We start from the raw sequence: 24,120 nt of genomic DNA, 5'->3' as shown, positions 1-24,120 counted from the left end.
ATATATTTGGATTTCTGGTTTCAGTGATACTGCAGCCGAGACAAGGATTCTGTTTTGCCCGAGGCATTTGTCCGATATGTTTGGAATAGAGATGAGATCTGAACATGGCAAAAAGGTGTTTTGTGTCCTGTACCTCTCCTTCTGTAGCTTCTCTTGTACTTTTATCATGATGTGAATTTTACAACTAAGCCCAGACATTTTAATTTCGGATTTGGAGACTTTTGAGAAAGGGCTGGGAAGCTCTGCAGGAAAGATCTAGAAAAACAAGCCTCATTCTCTGTTTTGCATTTTCATAGTTAAGGTGAACATATTTTTCTGACCTTGATTTTGGTAAGATCATAGCAATTGTGCGTATGCTATTTTCAAGTATGTACAACTTTTTTCTTCTTGTGGACTCTGAAAGTATAATGCTGATATTATTTGACACTACAAAGCATTTTTTTTTTCCTTAAAGAAAAACTTGTGCTCCTGAGATGTGCACACTTAAAGCAATGAGGGATCATCTGATATTTTTTTTTTGCCTTAAATTGTTGAGTTTCTAGTATTTTATCCTCATGCTTATGAAATTTGGAATCTAATGTTAAATATGAATGCTAGTGTCCATGTTTATTGGTCGTGAAGCTTGCACAGAATTTATTTAATACACTTGCAGCTTAAGAAGGTGACAGTTTGATTTGTTAAATTGCAGTGGATAGGAATAAGCAACAGTGCAGACATAGATGCTAGTAAGTTTGCCAGTTTGTTTTCAATAACTTAATGTGGTGAATATTTCAAAGTGACAGGGTCTCAGCTGGACATTTTCTGCGATAGATAATTATAGCAGGCTTAGATAGTGCTTTCGTGTATATTGACAATTCACAACTTTCCTGGACATCTTATCTGGCTTCTCCGAAGTATTTTTATGTCCTGTTGAGTTTCTAGATCTTTTGCTATAGCTGGTAAGCAAAACATCCAGACTCCTCAAATGAGATAACATATCCAATTTTTTTTAGTTAGTCACGTCTAACAGCAAATAAAAATACTGGTTTCTCGGTGGAATAGGTTTCCCTATTTCGTCCTTGTTGCAAGTCCAAGCAGCTGCTTCTAAAAGAAATTATCTGTCAGCATTAGTATTAAACTATCCATAAAAATGTTAATTTGAACTGAATTTCCAGATCAAACAGAAAACTTAATTAATGTCAGTTAATTAAATTCTTAGTGGAAATGAGAAAATAAGTACACAGATGCCCAAGACTGCTGCTGTCTCTTTGCTAATAAAGCAGCTAACGAAGCATTTTCTAGCTGTACCTGGAGGGGGCAGGTCCTTGGTGGGAATGATTTCCTTGAGGAACAAACCCTACTACCTTCCGCATCATGTCCCAGGTGATGTAGGTTTCATTTTCTTACTGTTATCTTCTGCAGCATAATTACATAGCAACATACTCAAACAAATAAAAGAAAATAGATGTGAAGAGACTTGATTGCATGCCCTCCTCTCCAGGAGAAGAGCGTGATACCCGTATCAGGTGTCACAGTTTTTAGTCATGGTCACTTAACTCTTCACCGCAGGCCTCAGTGATGAGTGTGATATAAATCTTGGAACCTGCCAGCTATGAGGGCTCTGTGTGCGCAGGTAGGCTTTGTTGTAAAATGAATCTGGGCTCACTGACCGTAGCACTTGTCAGCAGATTCTGTCCATATGGAGAAGCTCACTGATATTCAGCTTGTAGAATACTTTTGATTCTCTTGTTTGCCAGATATCACTGCAGTATCACTACTGGATTGCAGGTGTCTTCTACTGCCACTTGGAAGTAGCTGAAGTCCATACTTAACGTGGAATTTGCAGTTTGAGCAATAAATCTGCAAGAGTTATTTGAATAGTCATATAGGATTTAATTGTGCCTTTAGTCTCAGGGTGTTCTGAAGTCTTTGGGGGTTTTGTAGCTTTTCAGCCAGGTATGATCTTGATGCGCGAAGTTGAAACCACTTGTCCTTGGGGAGTGAAAGCTGTGTGCAGAGGTTGGTATTTCTCCCTCCCTTCCCACTGTCTTTGTGGTGCTTTTGGGTGGGTTTTTTTGAGTGTGTTCTTTTTGTTGTTGTTTTAAACATAGCTGTTCTTTGTATGGCACTGTTGCGCATTCAGAATGACGCGTTATCACAATACAGATGCTCCATTCCTATGGCACCTCAGCAGGTGGTCTTCACTCTGATAGTAATCTGATGCAGATCTTAATGAAATATAAGTGGGATGGTAGGAAAAGAAATCTCTTTATGTGCCTTTTAATTTTTCATTGAAAAATAGGTTTCTACTTAAGAATATAAAAATCAAATGTCTTTTTCTCAGCATTCATGTCATAGTGGTATAAGTGATGTCTGTACCTTCCTTTCCCTGTACCAATGCAGGCACCAGTTATATCTGAAAGTGAAGTGTTCAAAATGCAATCTTTCTGTCCATTATTTCTCCAAAAGCAAGTGGCAGAGGCCTGTAAGCTATGGGTTAATCAGGTTGCACAAAACTATCTGCATTTATTGACTGGCAAATATTTTTATTCCCTGGAAATTGAAGGGGAAAATGTTTGTTTTTTCTTTTCCTTGTTTTCAGATGAGACATGTTTTTCTTTTGAGATTTATCTAATGTACTAGGCAAGTAAGTGTTTGGGGGTGGGGGAGGACAGGACTGACCTGAGTGTGAATAGGCAAGTTTCACTGTGTCTGCTAGTCTACACTATATGCTAGATTTTCCTCCAAAATATTTTGACTAAAGGGCACTCTTTTCTGTGCCATGTTTTATCTCCCTTTTGTCAGGAGTATTTTTGAGAGGTTAAAGCTAAGTTTCAGACTTGTTTTTAGAAATATATCCTTCAGAATTTTGACTTCAATAACTTTGGTACACAGATTCTTGTCACAGTTAGAGTAGAAGTGTAGCTTTTGTTGTTAAACCTAATTTTTGAGTGGGAAGTAGCAGTAGTTACAGTACAGTTCACAGGTCTCAACTGGAATGTGAGAAGTTGCCTTGATCTGAGACTTCCTCTTTCTGGTGGAAAAGGAAATACTGTTTGTACTAGCGAAGGGACTTTGGTAACATGAATATGCTGTGATCTTTCATAGAGAAATATTTTCTGTTTCATTTGAGGTCACATTGTTTGGATTAGTGGAACAATTCTTCATCATTTTTAAGTGTTCAGTGTTTTTGGGATGATTCCAGGGCTCCCCAGTGTGTGATATACTGCTGATTTCAGGCATTGCACTTTTCTGTGTGATGGATAAATGGCTGCACCGTTGCTCTGTGTCCTAATTTTTCTCCTTCTAAAAAGAAAAAAACCTGATTAATCCTTCCCTTTTTCTGATGACAGCTGTACATTGAAAAGACTTTAACATGTTTTGAAAAATTGCCTCATCTATGCTGCAGCTGCATAGAGTCCTGGAGCTACCATGTCTCATCACTCAGTAAAAGAAAATGTTATGTTCACAGACTGTTGTGTGGAGCGTGCGTTACACAAATCACAGATATGTAGATCAATAAACACGTTTTTGTCAATTCTGTGCTCTGAATTAGTACCCTAGTTAGGTTTTAAAATATGTGGGATGAATGCTAGTTTGGAGCTTGCCAAATCTATAGATGAAAAATAAAAAAAGCTACACAGACTCCAATTCCCATTACTATTTAGTTTATAGGCGTTGGAATGACCTTCTAAACTGTGCAGTGATAATTGCCTATTTTACATAATGTATAAAGCTTCACAGAAGAGTATTTGTAGCGATGGAACATGTATTAACAATCATTGTCTGGTAACTAATAAGAATGTAAAGCCGTTCTATAAATAGTGCAGATAGGCTCTAAAGGGAAAAATGAGCAAATATGCTTAGGCAAATCAAAGCATGACTGGTTGCGCTGGGGCCTGTGCTGCATATTTAATGTAACAGCAGCCTATAGACTGTGTCTGTGTTAGCAGGTAGCATGGCACTGTAGTCATAGCTCTAGAGAGGAAAATTGAGGGTCCAACATCCCTCTGTATTTCAGCAGGTTTTTCAGGCTAGATCAAACCTTGGCCTTATTCTTTGGGCAGAACATAACTTAGAGTTAGGAGTGCATCTCATAGGTAGTTTAACCTGGAAGGAATCCAGTTTTGCATACTTCCATGTCGCTTCCCAGTGCAAACTGAAGAACAGTAAATAGAGATGATCTGGAGATTTGCTTCAAAAGCACTCTTCCAATCTGAATTAAAATGGTATTTATAGAATTGCATGGAACATCAGCAGTCTTCTATCCCATATTTATGATCTTGACATTGGATAGAATATCTTAATGAGGTTTTTTAGGAATAAGTGGGAGTTCTAGTAGCATTGATATTTCAGGGGCAGAAAGGGGATCAAAAGATTATGCATTAACGTGTTGAAGACTGACATTTATGACTTGTGTTTGTATATGCTCTCTCAAGATTAAGTACTAAATACATGAGAAAGTTTCTAGTTGGCCACCGTATTGGGCTTACGTGGCAAGGTTTTGGTAGCAGGGGCTGCAAAGGTGGCCTGCATGAGAAAAGGCCAGGGCCCGTCCCCTGCTTTGGACAAAGCCGGTTTCAGCTTGCTCCAAAACAGATCCACCAGTGGTCAAAGCTGAGCTCATCAGTGAAGCTGGTGACACCTCTCTGATAAGATTTTTAAGAAAGGATAAAAACCACAGTGCAGCAGTTGCGAGAGAGGAGAGTGGGGAAAATGTGTGGGAATCAACTCTGCAGACACGAAGGTCGCTGAAGAAGGAGGAGGTGCCCCATGTGCCAGGGCAGAGATTCCTCTGCAGCCCGTGGAGAAGAGCATAGTGAAGCAGGTTGTCCCCCCGCAGCCCATGAAGGACTATGGTGGAGCAGATATGCACTCTGCAGCCTGTGGAGAGCCAACGCTGGAGCAGGCTCCTGGTAGGAGCTACAGCCCCTGGAGAGGAGCTCACACAGGAGCAGGTTTTCTGGCAGGAGCAGCAGCTCGTGGGAAGGACCCACACTGGAACAGTTTGTGAAGGGCTGTATCCTGTGGGAGGGACCCCATGCTGGAGCAGGGGAAGAGCGTGAGGAGGAAGGAACAGCAAAGACAAAGTGTTATGGACTGACTGCAATCCCTGTTTGCCATCCCCCTGCACTGCTCAGGGTGGGGAGGAGATAGAAGAATTGAGACCAAAGCAGCGAAGTTGATCCTGGGAAGGACCACCGTTCTACTCTATTTTTTGATTGCCAATAAATTAATTTCCCCAAGCCAAGTCTTGTTTTGCTCATGAGGGTAATTGGTAAGCGATCTCCCTGTCTATCTCGACCTATGAGCTTTTTAATCTTATTTTCTCCCCCTGTCCTGTTGAGGAGGGGGAATGAGAGCAGCTTGGTGGGCATCTGGCAGCCAGCCAAGGGTCCACCCACTACAGATACCCTGAGGATTTGGACACACTTAAACTTTGCAAGCATGTTCCTGCGAGTTCTCTCCAGTCCAACTTCACTTAAACTGCCAGTGATGGTAGCATGAGCTAATTCAGCAGGTTTGTTTTTCTTGTTGCAGATTACAATGCACTCACGTGATCCTGTTTACCAGCACAGCCCAGAGCAGCAACTTCCAGCAGAGCTGAAGACAAAAAGCAATGACATGTTCAACAAGTGCTGTAAATTCAGGACAGGATGTCTGAATGATGTCCTCCTACATTTTCCTTTTTGCTCTCTTAATGTAGTATTAGATAGCATCTGTCCATGTTAATTTAAAAAAAAAAAAAAAAAAAAAAACTTGTCAAAAAAACCCCCTTCTTAACATTTCCAACTACTGATCTGTAGTAATTGGTTTTGAAACAGTTTTTATTGGTATGCCAGTGGATTTTTTGAGCAATTTTAGCTGGTGTTAGAATTACCGAAGTCATTACTTCCATTAGGAAAACTCAACGTGTTATCTCTCTTGTGTCCTAGTTACAGAAATGGTATGATACGGAAAGTTTGTAGAAGAGATGATCAAATTAGGATTAATGGGAATACGCTTGAATATGGGGTGGTTTTGGGGGGTGGTTTTATTTGACATATCTTAAACTTTCCTGCTGTTGTAGAATTGTTATTTAATAGTGATTTGGTTTGGGCTTTATTTGACTAAGCTACCTTTCTTGGCAATTTGTGATTCCTTTGTAATTGAAAACAACTTTTATGCAGTATTTTGTATGCGCTTCCCCTCTCCAACCTATTTTTGCCTGCCTTTTATCTGTCATGCATCTTTCATCAGCTGAGTTCATAGATTTCTTATTAGTGGGAAAACAGTTGTTTCCAATTAAAATCTAAAAAAAAAAAACCAAAACAAAAAACCCCAAACCAAAAAAACAACAAAAACCTTTCAGCCTCAGGTTTGAGAATAATTTATTTTAATACAAAGGTGTTACAAAATTGCTGTAACATGAAAACTGTTTCAGTGTTCTTTTATTATTTTAAATATTTTTTTTTTTCCTCCACAATTAAAACAACTGCAGATGAGTTTGTTTCCAAACCATTCTTCTTCATTCTGAGACAAAACTGAAAAGTCCTTCAATTAAAATTTGGTCTAAATCCTGTAGTCGCATGTGAAAGGCTGTACCTGTTTGGTATTATATTTATATGAACTTAAAAGCTTGAACTTAAAATACTCATGGCTAAATGATGTATCAGGGAACTGCGTGGTATTGGAGTAGCAATGGCATACCAATTTCACTGAGAATTAGTTCCTTCTGAGGTTGAAGAATATGAAATTTGCCTTGCTTGCCCTGAAGTGGCCACATAGCAATTGTGTCTGGCAGTCAGACCATCACAGTAGCTTATAAATATGGTAGCTCCCTACTTGTATGGTATCTTATTAACTTGGAGCTACCTAAAAGGTAGCTATAATGTTTTTTAAATGAAACCAATTTAGAGTCATCTTGTTTATATCCTTTTTGTGCTGATAAGTTTTTCCGCAGGTCTCAGCTGTGCGGGCTTTGGAGAATAGCTGTGCTTTTCTCTCTGTTTATGGGATTTTTTTTTGTCATTCTGAAAGTTACTTATAGTTCAGTGGACCCCTTTACACTATCTTCTGGCACGGCCTCATGTGTCATATTTCTTCTCTGTCTTTCTAAGCCTGTGCAGTTGTTTTGCCTTCATACTCACAGAAGGGAAATTTCCATGAGTTTTCCTTTAGGCTTTTTGGTTTTTTTGTGTTTGGGTTTTTTTGTTTGTTTGTTTTGTTTTTTTCATTTCAGCACTGTGTATGCAGAAAGATACAAAATACTGCTGATCTAATATACAGGTGTGAAGGATGAAAACAGGTGCAAGACAGTGGGAAAATTGGTACTCAAATCTGATGGAATTAGTTGTGTAACAAGGTAGTAGAACTTTAAAGCAGCTCAATAATTTTTTCATTTATTTAGTTTAATTTTGGGGTTGCTTGCTTATAGTTTTGTGCATTAAATTACCTATGATGCAAGGGTAGAGTTTTAAAATGCCTTTCTAGCGCCTTTAAGTCCCTTACTCCTTACTGATGATGACCCCTGCATGCTTTAACTTGACAGCTAATTAAATTCTGGCAGTTTTGTACATCATCCTCTTAAAATGCCATTCCCTAAATATCACACTTCCCCCCCCTTCCCCTGCCCCATATCCTCTTTTCATATTGTTCGCATTTGTACTTTTAATTAGGTATGACTTGTAAATTGTCACTCTTCTGCTTTTCTAGTCTCAGAAGGTGTCATATTTCCAGAAAGCAATTATACAGGTCATTGCCTCTTTACAGTGTGCTGTGTGTCAGGGTACAGGTTAAAGTGTCTAAGCCACAGCTGGTAGGCTGTACTTCCATCAGCCCTGATATTCTGGCTGCTATAGCTATATGTTATAGCCTGCGCTTGCATCCACAGCATCTGAATAGATTTGGGCCACTCAAAACAGTAGTAGCCTTTCATTACATTCCCACCAAAGATTTTTGATTCAGTAAAACCCAATTAGTTGGATTGCAAATCCATGTATTTGTCTTGTGCCTTTGCTTAAACTCTTTGATGATCTATCTGTTTATCTGAAAAAAATGTGACTTAGATTGTGTTGGAGCCTGTGATTCAGTGAAATGCCACCTCAGCTCAATAGCACCTGAAGAATAATGGCTATTTGTGATACTGTTTTAATCAGAGAGAGAACTTCCCCCAGGATGTGCATCTGACTCGTTTTTTTTAGAGAAACCTGTCAACATCGCATGTCTGAGATGGCTTGAATGTTACCCTGGGATTAAACAGCCTGTTGTACTTCAGGTACAAAGTACTTTCTGATGCTTTTGTTTTTCTACATTTTTATAGCACACATTATCACACTAATGTGAACTGTTGGTCCCTATTGTCAATTTTTAGGTTATATGTGCTCTTCCAAAACAGCAGCTGTTGGCAGATAGAGAGTATGTGTGAGTAATTTTATAGTGTTCAGTAGTTACACCCTTTGTTTTTTCTATGCCAGGGAAGAAAGTGAGGTATGGAAGGATTAAAAAAGAGTGAGCAGAATTTCTAGACTAAGTACAGTAAGGTTTGTACTGATGGCTAACACACACCAAAAGCTGTTGTCTTTAGTGTGAATGCTATTAAAATAAATTTAAGTTGAAAATTATCTCTTTCTTCTCCCAGCCTTAAGGTAGGCTGAATTCTTTGTAAATTCTTTCAAGAACTTGCTGTCATAACAAGAAGTTTGCGGGTAAATTAACCAATTTCAGAAACTGTTCTAAACCAGGAGAAACATTTGGTCATTTTCACTCGCATTCAGACTTATGCGGTGGCAGGTGACAGCTGTACTTTTGCTGAAGACGGAAGAGTTGATGAAAGGCTATTGGATTTTCATCAAGTTTGAAGCCACTGGAGTGATAACTCTTAATCCTTCTGAAATGCTGTAACTGAAGCCACATTTATGTTCAACCTTTTCATTTCCTATCCTATTGTTAGACCTTTCGGGAACACCTTTGCGGACATGATGCCTTGGTTTACTGTATTACCGTTCCTTGTTTCCAGGAGGTACTTTGGCTTTGTTTATAGTAACATCAGAAATGCAATGTTGGGATTTTAATGTGTACTGAAGAAATGTCTTCAGTGGTAAGGTAAGAGGGAACCAAAATTCATAATCAAGATACATTTTTTCCCTCACAAATTATTTTGGGTTTAACTTCACTGGTGAAAATTTCAGACTTGAACTTGCTGAACTTTTATGTGAAGTTGATGAATTTTAGAATGAGTGTTACATCTCATGGGAAGGTTTCCTGTCTGACCACTGTGGCTACATCTGTAAGTCAAAAGAGGATTTAAAGGCAATTTAGGCATACCAAGTGCTTTGACCAGTAAGATTTCTATCTGCAGCTGCTGGCTGTAGTTAGAGCTCAAAGCTGTCTTCCTGTGAGGAGTTGAGTTCTGATGTTCTGTTGATGTCTGGGTAACCAGTCAGCCCTGTTGCTCCTGGTCTGTACAGGCTGCACAACTGAGAACTTGAACCCTCCCCACAGTGCTGAATATCCTAATTGCTTGTCTACAAGCACAGTGCAGACAGCGGGTAGATCTATGTTTAAATCTCAACTTGTGCTTTGCTGAGTACAGATGGGCTCTTCCCCATGCTTTCTAATAGAGAGGACAGCTTGTGTCTGCCCTTCTTTGGGAGGATTCTGCAGTTAGCCTGCTTTTAGCAGGTTCCAGGATGCTTGTTTGCCGGATGCAGCTCCATGGGCTCAACCAACTTTTGACGCTTACTATGGATTTTGATTCTGTAAGGGATATGAAATTTGCAGAGGCTGAGAGCAATCTGTTTGGAATGAAATAGGTTATTGAGCAGGACCGAAAGCCATAAAAGGCTTTATTTGTCTATTATCCTAGAGCTAATCCTTGTAACTTGGAATAGGTGTTGGCAAAGTATTGTGTCAGTGTTCAGATTAGATGAAGTAGACTTTTTGTCTCTGTACCAAGTTAAAAAATGCTTTTTAGCCATTTCAGGTCATTTTCTGTTGAGGTACGAGAGTCTATGACAAATGATCAGATTCTTCTGTTTTGTTTGTCATTGACTTCAGCATTAACAAATAAATAAATTGTTTCATTGATGCCTGTGCACAAGGCCTAGACTAGAATTAACCTCATGTTTGTCTTGTAACAGAAACTTTGCAGTGTGTGCTTGTAGCTTTTCATCTTGCATCAGTACTGAAATAAAAGTACCGATTTTGAGAGAAGTACCATTGAAAACTTGATGGTAGGTTTGTAAGTGTCATTGAAGTACCTCACTGCTTGTAATCTTCCCTCTAAAGCAGTAAAAAGAAAGTATTAATGATATATCTGTTACTGCACTGACTACTAAAGTCATTGTTTCTGTGCAACAGCAGAATAACTTAATAATTGTCATCTTATGTGAACACCAGATATTTGTAAAAAATTTTCAGAGTATCCAAAGAATGAGCCAAATGGTACATCTCGCTGTGATCTCTTACTTGAAGGAGATGTATAACCTCTATGGTGAATTCTGTTCTGATGAACCTGTGTTATCCTTTGAAATGAAATATTCAAACAAATGTCTTTTTTGTTTTGTGGTCCTACACTACTGCAGCTTTGGGCTTGCCTCTCAGTGATAATGGGATCTCAGCACTATCTGTGCTTAACTGGTATCTCCCTGGCACAGGTTGGGGAAAAAAACCCAGACTTTTTTTCCAGATTGTCCTAAGGTTTATGGATAGATTAAATCTAAAAACTAATTGGATGTTATTTCTAGCAAAAACTAATTGAAATAAAGGTGATGGATATAACGTAGCCAGAAGGTTTATCATACTGGTACAATATTTTGTGGATAAACAGCCACAAAGTTTGAGGGACTGATCTTTTTCTTTTTTCCTTCTTTTCTTTATGTTGTTTTAACCAAGCTCTGGACTTGTTTTTTATTAATAAATGTTTTAGCTCATGCAAACTAAATGGATGCAAACAAGTTTGTACTGGTATTGGTACATACCAGTATGAATGTAACCTGATTTCAATTTGGTGGGTCTGTCATTGGGCTTTATTGCAGCTGCTCTGCTGTGTTTTCCCTCAGCTTGAGGCTGGGACCCAGAGAACACAGGACAGCCTTCGAGGCCCTAATTCCTGTTTCGCATGGGAAATGCCATAGCTGTTTACTCTCTTTTGTTTACAAGTTCTCAATCAGTGAAAATGAAAACAACAGAACCTTCTTGTCTATCACTAACTTCCTTTTCTTGTAGCAAGGATGAAGAAACTGACAGCATTTTCTTCCCCAGTTTCTGCTGCTGCTCAACAAACTTATTTACCCACCATTTGGCTGTCTCTTATTCCTCCAGCCCTTCCTGTAACCACTTTACAAACGTAAAAAAAAATCGATATACTGCTGCATGACACTTAAATATTCAGAGCGGATTTCAGTCTTTTTTTTCCTCTCTCCCAAATTTCATTTTAGGTTTTAATAAAGTGAATGACAGATATTTTAAGTAGCTGATTTTTCAAAGCAACTTTACTTCGTGCTGTGTAGACATGACTGATATTATAAGCAGGCAGGTATCGAAATTTGCCTTGATGTGTTTTTGCGGACTTACTCAAACTTATCGTAGAGTCACCAAGAGTAGGTTTAGTGTCACAGGAGCTTCCTGGTGCCATTCAGACTTTTCATAGGATTTACTTAGAGGATCCTATTTGTACTTAGGGTATTACTGCAGTTAAAATGTTTATCTGCTCTAAGATGAATAGCTCAGAGACATAGTAGCTGAAGAAAGCTGTTCAGCTACAGTGAACAGAGCTGTAGCATGTAACTCAGTTTTTTTTTTTTTAGTGGAAACATGTTTAATATGTTAAGATTATAATTGAAGTTGAATATGGCAGGGCCTTGCAGCTCCTCTGTCCCTGGTACTGTGGTTCCTGATGGTTCCTTCAGTGTATCTCTTTAGTAGGTGGAGGGTCACCTTAGACCCGCACTGTATGGTATGGATCACAATAGCCTGTCCAGGAGCCTATAGGAGCTAGTGTAACACACTTTTGCTGGAATAAAGCAAGAAATGCTTTTTCATCCTACCAGAACTTTTGCAGTATTTAAGATTTTATTTTCCTGTTGTGTATCAGGATGAAACTGAGCTTAAAACATCAAAATAAATCCTGAGGTGTCGCCATGCACAGGCTGCACGCAAATAGGCAGAACACTCGCTTGGCATCTGGGAGGCTCAAGTTGAAGTGTGGACAGAGGCTGAAGGCTGGTTTTCTCATGCTTTTGGGGAAGGACTAGTCCCTGGGTACCTCATAAGGTCTCTTCTAGGAGAAGGCAGAAAAATAAAAGACTGGTGGTATGTATGCAGCTGGTAAGTAAAAGCTAGTGTTATCAGTAACTGCTCATCTGTTGCTTGTTTGTGAACGGTTCCTTCTCTGTCTCATGCAAGGTCCAATGAGGTTTCAGCAGTGTGTTTAACTGAGCAAGAATGTAGTGTCAGCCATTAGGTAATAGCTTTGTGGTCACTGGGCAGGTCGAGGGGAGTTTCTTCTTCTTCCCCATGGTGCTGGTAAAGTTTTGCTCCTGCCACCTTGAGTCAGTGCTGGTGTTTTTCTGAGCCACCTTGGAGCTTTTTAGTCTTATTAACTGGCAGAATAACATCTACTACAAAAACAAACCCTGCTTTTCTTCCTGTTTTAATCAGTTAAATTGGCTGTGTAATTAAATGATGAGCTGGACTGTGTGTATGTCAGAGTATTCAAAGTTTGTCTGTGTAGAGGAACAAACCTTTTTATTTTAGCCAGTAAGTGATACAAATACAGATGAAACTTCTGTAACTAGAGAATTTTTGTAACTTCTCTAGCCTTAGAGAAGAAATGAAACAGCTTCCTCAAAAATGAAGAGCCCCTTTCAAAAACTTTTTCCAGGGTATGCGTGAGCATTGTTTTGGTGATGCTTTAAGCTGGAAATAGACTTCACATCATTAATGCTGAATTCTAAAATATAATTATTGTTTGCTCCATTAATTTTGACTAATGCTGAGATAAAAATGATTTATCGGGAGACTTAACATAATTAGTGCAGTGTGGCATCTGACTGCTTAAATATAAGTCTGTTAATGTGGGAAGCATAACTCCTCTTATGAAATGTTCTAGCTTGTGTCAGAATCTAAAATATTAGAACCATTTTACTGTTTAAATTGATACTGCAAATCTTAGTGCTGTGAAAACATTCATGTTCTACTACTAATGAAGATGTACAATACAGGAAATCTGAAATTATGTCAAAACTTAATGTTCTTTCAACTTATGTTGCTGGGGAAAATGATTTTTATATGTCATCCTGATGTATGGCATTGCGAAAACAAAGAGGATATTTATTGCAGAGAATTGTTACGTTCAATCTTTCAGAAAGATCATCTTGCTTGTATGTTTAGTAGCCTGTCACGGTTAAAAGAAGTATGAGTAGTGTCAATATGCAGAGGGGATATTTTAGTTTTCAAAAGCCTCTGGGGACTGCAGACACAATATACTTTTAAAGTACAAGGGATCAAAAAACCTGTCTTTTTCAGCTAAATTTGCTTATAAAGTCATAACCAATACCTGAAAAGGTGCTCGTGTGGAAAGGATGATTTGACTTACTTTAGGTTGAGGGTGAAATTCCTGAAATATTCCTGCTTTTTGTCTGCCAATACTGCTTTTGTGGTCAAGTGTCTGATCTTACCATGTAATACAGCAGCTGATTTGCAGCATATTTTATTAAGACATTAATTATGAAGTCTAGGACTAGTACTGGGAAAGGTCATGGATTTCAAGGGGAGTGTGGGAGTAATACTCATGGGCTGTAGATGAAACAGATTACATGTTACAGCGGGATCAGTTCTATCCACAGTAGGAGTTCCAGGAAATTTAAGCTTTGGTGGAAGACTGTGAAATTATCTCCATGTAGTAGAAAACCTCCTGTGTTTTTTCCATGAAGACTGTATCTTTGTCGTTTCTTTGCTGCTGGGTTATAATGTGTTTCAGAAACAACGCTTTCTCTATCTCGTTGAACAGTGAGAATGCAAATCTGCTCTGATCACCACTTGAACAGCTGTTTGTAGGGCTGACATTACTTAAGTCGGCATAGCCTTTACATCTTCTAAAAGATGAAATGTATAGGTGAATGACCGCTTCATAATGGTCATAGTGCTGCCCTTTCATAGCAGTGAGGAAAGAGAAGAAATAATAATAAACTAGTGAAAATGCCAGATACGAACTACACCCTTGGGAAGGAGAAGAAAGGATGACTTAAGCTTAGACATAAGACATTACCTAGTTGTTGCACAAGTCAGACCAGTCTTTACATACTGGCAAGCCCCAAATTATAGCCAGCCCAAGTCTTTGCATTTAAGTCTATTAAGAGGTGCCATAAATGTTTTGGATTGTGTTGACAGAGTCCTGGGCAGGAGGGTGGGTTGTGTGTTGGTTTTTTTTTCTTCCCCTTTTTCTTTCAAGAAGGGAGCATTGTTCAAAATTGGGCTTACTCTTTTCAGTGTAGCTTGTCGCAAATTAGCAATTATGGTTTCTTCTGGCTTTGCAACTGATTACGTTAACCTTCAGCAAATTAATTATCTTCTGGCTCATGACTGCACACACAACACTTTGTAAAATGGAATTACAGTAGAACCCTGCCAGTTCTTGTTGCTCCACTTTGTAACCCTTGTGGTAACATTCATAAGGCTTAGTAGTAAGGTGATGACATGAGCATTCAAACTGCAGCTTCCAGCTGGGTTAGTTGTAGGCATAGCTGATGGAGGTGATTTAATTTTAAGGTGTACTTACATATGTGAAACATATAAAAAATAATTGCAAATTAAGACTAAGTAAATGGCCAAGTTGTATTTTATTAGACTGTGTTTTTTTCTGTTTTATTGCTGGTTTATTCTGAGTTTAGTTCTTTAAATGCTCTATTAACTAATATGTATTAGCAAGGCTCTGTTATTAAAAATAGTCATAGATATATTGCAATAACTGATTAGTATTAGTAGTGTTCCTGTAAGTCCTTTAGTCAATTGCTGCTTAAAAGCGAGATAGTAAGGAGTAGTTGATTTAAATTCTTTGCAATATATATTAGTCTACTAAATTCTAATTTCATGTTTTGACACAGGTTTCCTCTGTGGAATATTGCTTAGCAGGGCTGCCTTGGTTTCCCTTCTCTTGTTTTGAGTCCTTTGGGATCACTTTAAAATTGCTTTGAGATAGTGTGGGTTTTGTTTTTTGTTTTTTTTTTTTTTTTTAAATTTTATTTTAGTAGCAGTTAATTCTACTAATTTCCAAAGTGACCATTTTCCATTGGTGACTGTGCAGCGTCTCATAGGGAATGTTGCAGAACTGCAAGTATTCTACTGTAGTGAAACTTGATTTTTCATTAGGATGAGAGTTCAATGATGTTACTTCAGGAAAGTTTAATCCTTACTTTCATATCTTCCACTCACTACTCCTCATGCAGTAAAAGTACAACAGGTTCTACTCTGAAGGAATGCTGATCATTAAGGGTGAAAGGGTGCATGTGTTTTGCTGCTGGAATGGCTTTTTGTGGGTGCAGAGCATAGTGGAGTATATTTATCTTATGAATAGTTTTACTCCACCTTTAGCTTTTTTGTTTGTTTGTTTCTGAACAGAGAAAAGTTTCAATTAAGCCAAAATCTTCCTTTTTCTCTGTGTCTTTACTTGAAAACACCCACAAAAATAGACTTGCTAAACTTGAAAACCAGTTAAAGATATGTGAAAAATATCAGTGTAATACAGCTCCTAACTTATTGCTGTGTGAGGGTAGTACGTGGTAGAAAAGTACCATCAATGTTAAAAAGCAAGTTGTTTTCAGGTTGTGAAGGTATCTGTTGAGAGAGTTAACCTGGAACGAGTGCTTGTCTTCATTGTGTGTGAGTTCTTTTTGTCTCTCCCACAAATATGCTCTCAGGTAAGGAAACAGAAAGTAGTTGGTTTTATAAAACCAGTTCAGTAGTTCTACCATGAGAAAAATGGAAGATGATTTTTGTATAGCAAGAAGATTACTACTGTGTGCACGTGATTGTCAGCAGTAAGAAAACACTGCTTTTGAGGGAAATGTGCCTAGTGGTGGATATCACACTAGCTCAGTCTAAACTCATACTGAATCCGTAGACTAAACTATTGACACCTGGGTTTGGTAGGATCCATGAGTAGTAGTCAGTGGTAAAGACAAAGGAGCTGTTGCTTGTTTGCAGGCTCAGTACTCTGCCAGGTGATGTGGGGAGGAACATTAAAACAACTGAAGGAACTTTCCCCCTGCTCCCAGTCCCAGTCCCTGGGGAAAAAAGAGTAGTCCAATGCACTTGATCAGATCTCCTGTTCCTGGCATTTTAACACTTGTCAGAGTGCAAGGAAACTACAGAAAGGTTGAGGTTGGAAGGGACCTCTGGAGGTCATCTGGTCCAACCCCTCTGCTCAAGCAGGGCCACTCACAGCTGGTCGGCCAGGACCATGTCCAGACAGCTTCTGAGTATCTGCAAGGACGGAGACTCCACCACCTCCCTGGGTAACCTGTGCCAGTGCTCGGTCACCCTGGCGGTGACAAAGTGTTTCCCGATGTTCAGAGGGAACCTGCAGTGTTTCAGTGTGTGCCCATTGCCTCTGGTCCTGTCGCTGGGCACCACTGAAAAGAGCCTGGCTCTCTTCTCCTCTTGGCACCCTCCCTTCAGGTACTTACATCCATTGATAGGGTCCCCCTGAGCCTTCTCTTCTCCAGGCTGAACAGTCCCACTAATCATCTTTCTGTTAGCTTCATAGAGTGCTAGAAGCCCACACAAGTCTTCCAAGCCAGGTCTGGTAGTGTGTGTGCTCTGACCTGCTTAGATTAAGAAATGGAATTGGCTGGCTCCTGGCTGTAAGCATCACATAGCAGCTGACATTTTGCTTGAGAGAGCACGTATAAGGACTAAAATCTATGCAGGAGAATGGCTTAATGCATGTGTCCTTGGAATATTTGGCATGGAGATTTGTTTTTCAGGTTTTGAGGATGCAGACAATTTCTACCAATGTTAAATCTTGAATTTTTATACTTCTGTCAATGAAAACATTCTTGTCAACTCCTGAAATCCTAGGTATTTCAGGTCCCCAAGATATCCTGAACAGTAAAGGAGTTTTAAAGAGAAAATATGCAAAATCTCCATTCTGTAAGTAGGGAATGCCAATCACTTACAGAAATCTAAACTGTATTTTTAGAGTAACTTAATTTCATGGTTTCTTAAGTAATAAACCAGAAATAGGGTACTTCAAGCCCCATTTCTAGTAAGTCTTTTAAATAAGATGCTTTTTGTGCAGCACTTGGTAAATACCAGTAAGAATTCTTACCCAAGAGCGTAACAGTGATGTGTTACAGGAGTCGTGTCCTCTGAGGCTGTTTGTTCAAATCCTCTTGTTTATTATTAGCTGGAATGCAGGGCTGTGGGCCGCAGTGGAGAACACTAACATGGTGCCTGCATGACACTTCTTATTCACAAACGGCATCTTTGTTTGAATATCTGCAGCTCGTGTAACTGTAGAGGGGCCGTGTCTTGAAAAAGAAGGAGCATGTGTCAAGTGGCTCGGTTATGTGGAGCAAATGCTGCAAGTGGAGGAGGAGAACTTTCCCCTGTTCATTTTTGATAAAGTGATTTAGAATATGGTCTAGAAACAAACAAATTTACTTCATGAAGACTAAAACAGAGCTTTACAAGGACTGGGCAGAAAATCACAATCTGAAGACTGGTAAAATGTCATTTTATTTTATGTACTGGTCTTTAATTGTTTATATCGTGCTGTTTTACTTCTCTCATTTTAGATTAGTGATAACTGTTGAGTTTTAAATACTTAATACTATTAAGGTAGATAATTATGTTTAATGGTGGAAGAATTGTAGCTCAGTTAACTTCTGGAAATACTTTTTTCCTGAGGAGGTGTTGCTAGGTAAAAGGGATTGCTTTTCTAACTAACTATCACTCTATGTTAAAAGTTCTTCCCTCTGCATGAAGAGAAAAATAAAGTATAATAAATGGTGCTTAATCTCTTTTGTTCAGGGCAGGTTTAATATATATGTGCAGGTATTTGTCAAGATTTTTCTTTTTGAACGTCGTTTACCCACAATAAAATACTATGAAATGTACGTCATGGCTTTTATTTCATTGTTTGTGGGAATGGACTGGAAGGAAAATAAACAGCCTGAGTATTAAAGGGACTTTCTGATATGACCAGAGACTTAGAAAATGTTTTGTTTATAGCTCTGATATGTGCTTTGAATGTGTAGATGCGTAGCAGCTGGTGGTAGTGCCTGCAGACAGGAATTTGTGCCAGTGGAGCTCTTTGTGCAGTGGAATGTGTAATGTGCAAACAAGTAAGAATTCGAGTGAAGTAATGGAAAACAAATTAGCATGTTCCAAGTCTTTTGGGGTTTTTAGACTGCTCTGCAGTTGAGGAAGTAGTGATGATGGGTCAAAGTACAAAAAAGGGAGAAACCTCCTTTTCAGAATTTGGGATAAGATTATGCAGGATGCTATTAGTATACTGACCCTCAGCCACATAGAAGGAGGCATTATTTCTGGGGCTGTTGGTCGACAGCCGGCTGTGTGTGAGCCAGCAGTGTACCCAGGTGGGCAAGAAGGCCAACGGCATCCTGGCTTGTATCAGAAATAGTGTGGCCAGCAGGAGCAGGGCAGGGATCGCCCTGTACTCGGCACTGGTGAGGCCGCACCTCGAATGCTGTGTTCAGTTTTGGGCCCCTCACCACAATAAAGACATTGAGGCCCAGAGAAGGGCAACAAAGCTGGTGAAGGGTCCAGAGAGCAAGTCTTATGAGGAGCAGCTGAGGGAACTGGGGTTGTTTAGACTGGAGAAGAGGAGGCTGAGGGGAGACCTGATCGCTCTCTACAGCTACCTGAAAGGGGGTTTTAGCCAGGTGGAGGTCGGTCTCTTCTCCCAAGTAACTAGTGATAGGATGAGAGGAAACGGCCTGAAGTTGCACCAGGGGAGGTTTAGATTGGGTATTAGCAAAAACTTCTTACTTGACAGGGTTATCAAGCTCTGGAACAGGCTGCCCAGGGAAGTGTTTGAGTCACCATCCCTGGAGATATTTAAGAGACGTGTAGATGCGGCGCTTAGGGACATGGTTTAGCGGTGGACTTGGCAGTGCTAGGTTTGTGGTTGGACTCTCTGTTCTTAAGGGTATTTTCCAGCCTAAGTAGTTCTATGATTCTACTTAAATTTATGGCACATCTGTAAGAGGCAATTTATTATGCTGCTGATAGTGCATAAGCACTATAATGTGCCTTGTGCCTATACACTCCTTTGTTACGTGTAAAGAACATGCTGAGGCTCCTGGTGGTACTCGTTTTGTGCTACCTTGATGAGGGAGCTAGCACTCAGCTGTTACTTTTTCCAGGTGAGGTACTGTATCTAACTAGCCATTTTTAGGCTGTTTCAGGGAGAATATCACTAGTGAGTTTGAGTCACCCCAAAGATCATTCCCATAAGTTGTATGACTACTTTTGTATGGACTAGAGATGCATGCTCAGTGGATTGCAGATGAAAGTCACTTTTTAAAATGCTGTGCCTTACTGCTTTGTAGTTCTGTAGCTGAACAGGATTAGAAGCCATGCGGGATTAGGCAAACAGAGTTCAAACTACAGCTACTTAGTAAACCTTGAAGAGCAGAAGCTTTTCTTCTTGTGGGAAAGACCAGCATTTTACTGTCTTCTGGCAATTCCTCACTCAGCGGCAGCTCAGTTCTGTCAGGCTGTGTGTTGGAAAACCAGGTTGTAAGTATGGGCTGTTTGTATTAGTCACCCCTAACCAGGAGCAGTCGAGCTGCTGCCAGGCTGTTCAGCTGCTCCTTGGTTGCTGGAAACACAAGGGATAGTGTCACCAGTTCCCCTCCTTTATTTTGGAAAACTGAGTCACTGCTGGGGCTACAAAGAAGGATCCTCAGTGTTTAGCTTGGTAATATAAATTAATACAAAAATACATTATTGCCAATTTTATTTTTTCCATTTTTTGTGGTTCCACTCCCCCCCCCCCCAAAAAAAAAAAAAAAAAAAAAAGGAAAAAAAGTATTTTAGGTGGGTGATAGGGGGACCTTGGATCAAAGGTCCTCTGGTGTCTGTAGATGCCTACACCTACAGCTACCTTTTCTCCCTGTGAAACAGAAGGGAAAAGATGGTATGAAGGCAAGAGTAAGGCAGGATTATTTCTTTTTTAGTTGGATTGGATCTGTCAAACTGTAGTTCTGTATCAGTACCTGGTTTCTTGCAAAACCTTCTATCCTTAAAAATTTTTTACTAATAGTCAAAATTTCATTTTTCTATCTATTTGTAGGGCACATCCTTATTTTCTTTTTAATAGTGTTTATTTTTTACTTGGATCTGTTGTTTTGCCATTAAATACATCACTTATGTTAGTAGGTCCATGACCCTTCCAGTTAGTCTTGCATTCATTTTCGAGTGGAACATCCCGTATTTTTTGTTAGCAATATGTCTATTAATTTTATTAGTTCCTTCTCGCCCAATTTTAGGGCACTTGCCTTTGTTCCTTAGGATTGGACGAATCTCGGATTCTGGAAAAGTAAACTGTTCTCCCCAATATTCCTCACAAGCTGCAAGATACTTAGAATTGCAGCTGCTTAGTAGGAACTGGGAGTTTCCAGTTAGTTTTTAAGTTTGTAAGAAGCCTGTGTGTTGTCAGTTTTAAGAACTTATTTTAATTTAGTGTGACATTTTTCAATTTTTGTATCAGTTGACTGAACTGGACAGTGGTTTTGAAATTTAAAAAAACCCTCCAGCTTTAAAAATGTGGGGTTTTATTTTAAATGCAATTGTGATGCACACAGACACAACCTAATAGTGGATGGCAGGATAACACCCAGAATTCATCTGTAAAATTGTTGCTACTAAGTAATGCTGGCATCTCCAGATCACTTATTTCCTCTCTCAGAAAATAAGTACTGGAGACTAATTAGAATTGTGTCTTCGTGTAGGACTAGTTTAATTTATTGCCTGTGCCACTTAACATTTCTTACATACCATCACCACTTTCTCTTCCTGAAGAAATTGTGTCTTTTTCAACTCTTCAATAATTGGTGAGGTAAGGAGAGACTCTTACTAGAGTGACAAAGGAAGAAAGCTTGTACTGATGCCAGGCAATGCTTTCCTCTAGCTTTGTAGGGCTGATGGCAGTCCATAGGTGTCTAATTTAGCAGGCCTGATTCTTTACCGGTTTAAAATCAGAGAGTTGCAAAATGAGACCAATTCTAGTTGTATCCTTTTGAAAGTTTAAATCCAGCAGTTTACTAGTCGTCTCAGCAGCACTGACAAGTAAGATAATCTGACTTCCAAGTGTATCAGAAAAGCAGTAATCTGGTTATGTCAGTCCTTTTTCATGTCATCGTAGATTGGGATTTTCTGTTCGATTTTCTGACTGTAATGATGCTTTGCTTCCTTTGCATGCTGCTTTTCAAAGCTTAGAATTTTGTAATGTTTGTAAATATAGAAAATGCATTAGCGTGGCAGAGTGATAAGGTGAAAATACTCTCTAATTAGGACTGTTAAGTGTATCAGGCTAACTTTTCAGAAAATTTTGTTCCTGGCCTTTCTCTTTATGATTTACCTTTTCCAAAAGCTAGATGTGTGACATTGCTGCTTGGCAGGGTTTTAAGCATGCTTGTTGTACCTTGTAAGCCTGACCAATTTTGGGGGGCTTAAATGCGCTGTTTAGCGTGCCATCATTGGCAGATTTTATCATCAGATTGTTGATAATATATTTCCTCAGTTTTTAGTCAAAATCAGTTCTCTGTACTAGTTAATTGACTGTATATTAATGTCAGCCTCATCTGAGATTGCATTGTTTCCTGTATAATGTGGTGTTGATCTTCTGTAATGCTAACTTTTAATTAGAAAATTTAATCATATTTGTTTCACATCTTTAACTGCTTTCAGTGAGATAAGACTTAGTGAATAAAACTGATAAGACTTTAGAATACCAGTTATTTGTCTTTAATTTCATAGTGATGTAGTGATATATTTTTGTGGCTGGGAAGATATTTCATAAAGAATTTTTCTTGTTCCCATATTTAGCTTTTACTTTATCAGGAATCATTGTGTAATTTCCAACCTGGAGATATTTAAATAATTCCTCTTATAAGAAAAAATCATATTTTATGCTTATCTCCCAAAATATAACCTCTTGTCCCCATCTCAAGCTGTTTTCTGAGTTTTCAGTATGGATGGATTAATGTAATATTAAACTGTCTCACTGCAGCTAGAAGGTTAAGATGATTCTGGCAGAAAGTGAAGAGGATTACTTTAAAGGCAATGAATATGATAATTTCCACACTAAATGTAATTGAATTGTCATGAGGCATACAACATGCCAAACTTTCATTCATATGTTACTTATACAGAGGGAAGGAAGGTAAGCCATGGCCATGTTTTCAGCATAAATCAGGACTCAGTTTCTGGTGCAAATACAGTTTTGCATTCTTTTAAGCAAAGGTTTAGACTTTGTTCCAACTTCTGCCACTTATTCCATCTGTGTTGCTTAAGAGCCGTGCATGTCCTTTTGAGTAGATTTTTAAATAAATGTAGTAATCTATTTTTTAATTCTGCTAATAAAATATGTATCGTCTACTTACTACTTGAATGTGTCGACTACTATGTATTGCAATATTGACTACTTGTTATTCGCCACACTGTTTTTCAAATCAGATCAAATCTAATCTCTCTTTTACTGGGAAAATACTGATAGGATTTTTTTTTCCCCATTTCTTGAAGCCCAGCAGCAGTCATACTATAAACAAGTAAGCTTTTCTCCCACATCTGTCCATTGGAGAAGTAAAGATTAGGATTGCTTGGTACTTGAATTCTCTGAAGGAGTGTCAGCTTTCTAAGCAAGCCTAAAGTTTACTTTTTAAAAACCCATACTTGGCCTTCTATAAAACTTACTGTAAGCACAGATCTCTGTGTGTTATAAAAGAAAATGCAATTTGATTTTGATCATGGTTCTTTTAGCTTCTCACTTTGAAAATAAAACTAGGCTTCACCTACTGCTTTGTGTCAGTGTAGATTTGGTAGCTTTAGTGGACATTGTCAGTTTAGTAGGCATAGTACGTCAACTAGTAAAGGATAAAAACCAGATTGTTATAGTTGTGTTGGGGAATATATAGTGCTTGAATGCACCCAGAGTAGCGCAGAGTTCAGTCTGTGCCCTTTTGTGGTGACAGTGCTGGGGTGCGGTTCTAGAACGGTGCTGCACTTGGCCTGTAGGAGTTGTGTCTTGGTCAGAGTTCACATAGGTAGCTGGGATAAGAGTCTTGTGATTGCTATAAAACTGTCAGAGAAAAACAAACCTGAAACCAAACTGTTTTGTCTTGTAGTCCTCTTTAAGCTTAGGAATAAAGGTAGATCCAGCACCTGAAGGAGCAGGAGAACTGTGCACTGCTTGGAGTCTACTCAGCTCTTGCCTTACAGGGAGGAAATTATTTATCATTGTTGTGACACAGAGATGCATAGCTTCCAAATATAGCAAATGTAATTCTTATTTTTTTCTTCCTCAGATAATTGTGTAAATACATTTGTGCTGGTTCTGGTGCACACTGGAAAAAATGAGAGACCTCAATGCCTTTACTAACAGATGGGAGTAATATGATTGGCAAATGATGGTGGCAAGCAGAAGGGGGGCAGAATGAGCATAACAAAGTGTAACTTCTGGAGATCATAAACAAAAGCTTTAAAGAAGCAGTCAGACTTTCCATTAGGGGAAGTTTGTGACAAGTGTTGCTGTTGCCTGAATGCTGATGCTTGTGTCCGTGGTGGGGCATACTGAGGTTCTGTGCATTCCCCTAAGGAAACTTCAAGTGAAAACATGCAGACACCGTGCTAAATCTCTTAACAGATGGCTTAGAAGGCCACCTTGGCACAACTTCTTATCTAAATATCTGAGAAATAGGTAGGTAAATTTTATTAAAGAGATACTGGGTTTGAACAAATAAATGTGTTCATAATGTCATACAATAGAAAACTATAATATCTGATCTGCTTTTCTATTTCCTGGCCCAGATGGTTGATATGTACGATTTCTGAAGTTCATTATGTTGCTGTGAACTAAATAGTGAAGAAAAAAACACTTGGAGTTATTTTTGTAACAGTGTGTGCTTGAAC

General features: G+C 38.9%; 1 protein-coding gene across 6 annotated transcripts in view; it reads left to right on the top strand.

Annotated features, from left to right (window-relative positions):
• Nucleotides 1–24,120, top strand: part of USP6NL (USP6 N-terminal like) — a 129,804-nt gene that overhangs the window by 32,200 nt on the left and 73,484 nt on the right. For 2 of the 6 annotated variants that reach the window (XM_075024645.1, XM_075024650.1), the window contains exon 1: nt 17,395–17,686. The exons of the other annotated variants lie outside the window; for them this stretch is intronic. In XM_075024645.1, the coding sequence (XP_074880746.1) occupies nt 17,629–17,686 (58 nt within the window). In that variant the 5' untranslated portion in view covers nt 17,395–17,628. Of the gene's footprint in view, nt 1–17,394; nt 17,687–24,120 lie in introns of those variants that run through there. 6 annotated transcript variants of the gene reach the window in all.

This window comes from Buteo buteo, chromosome 4, assembly GCF_964188355.1.
Source record: "Buteo buteo chromosome 4, bButBut1.hap1.1, whole genome shotgun sequence".
NCBI lineage: Eukaryota > Metazoa > Chordata > Aves > Accipitriformes > Accipitridae > Buteo > Buteo buteo.
The sequence above is the reverse complement of the archived record's forward strand: the minus strand, read 5'-3'. Positions and strand labels throughout refer to the sequence as shown.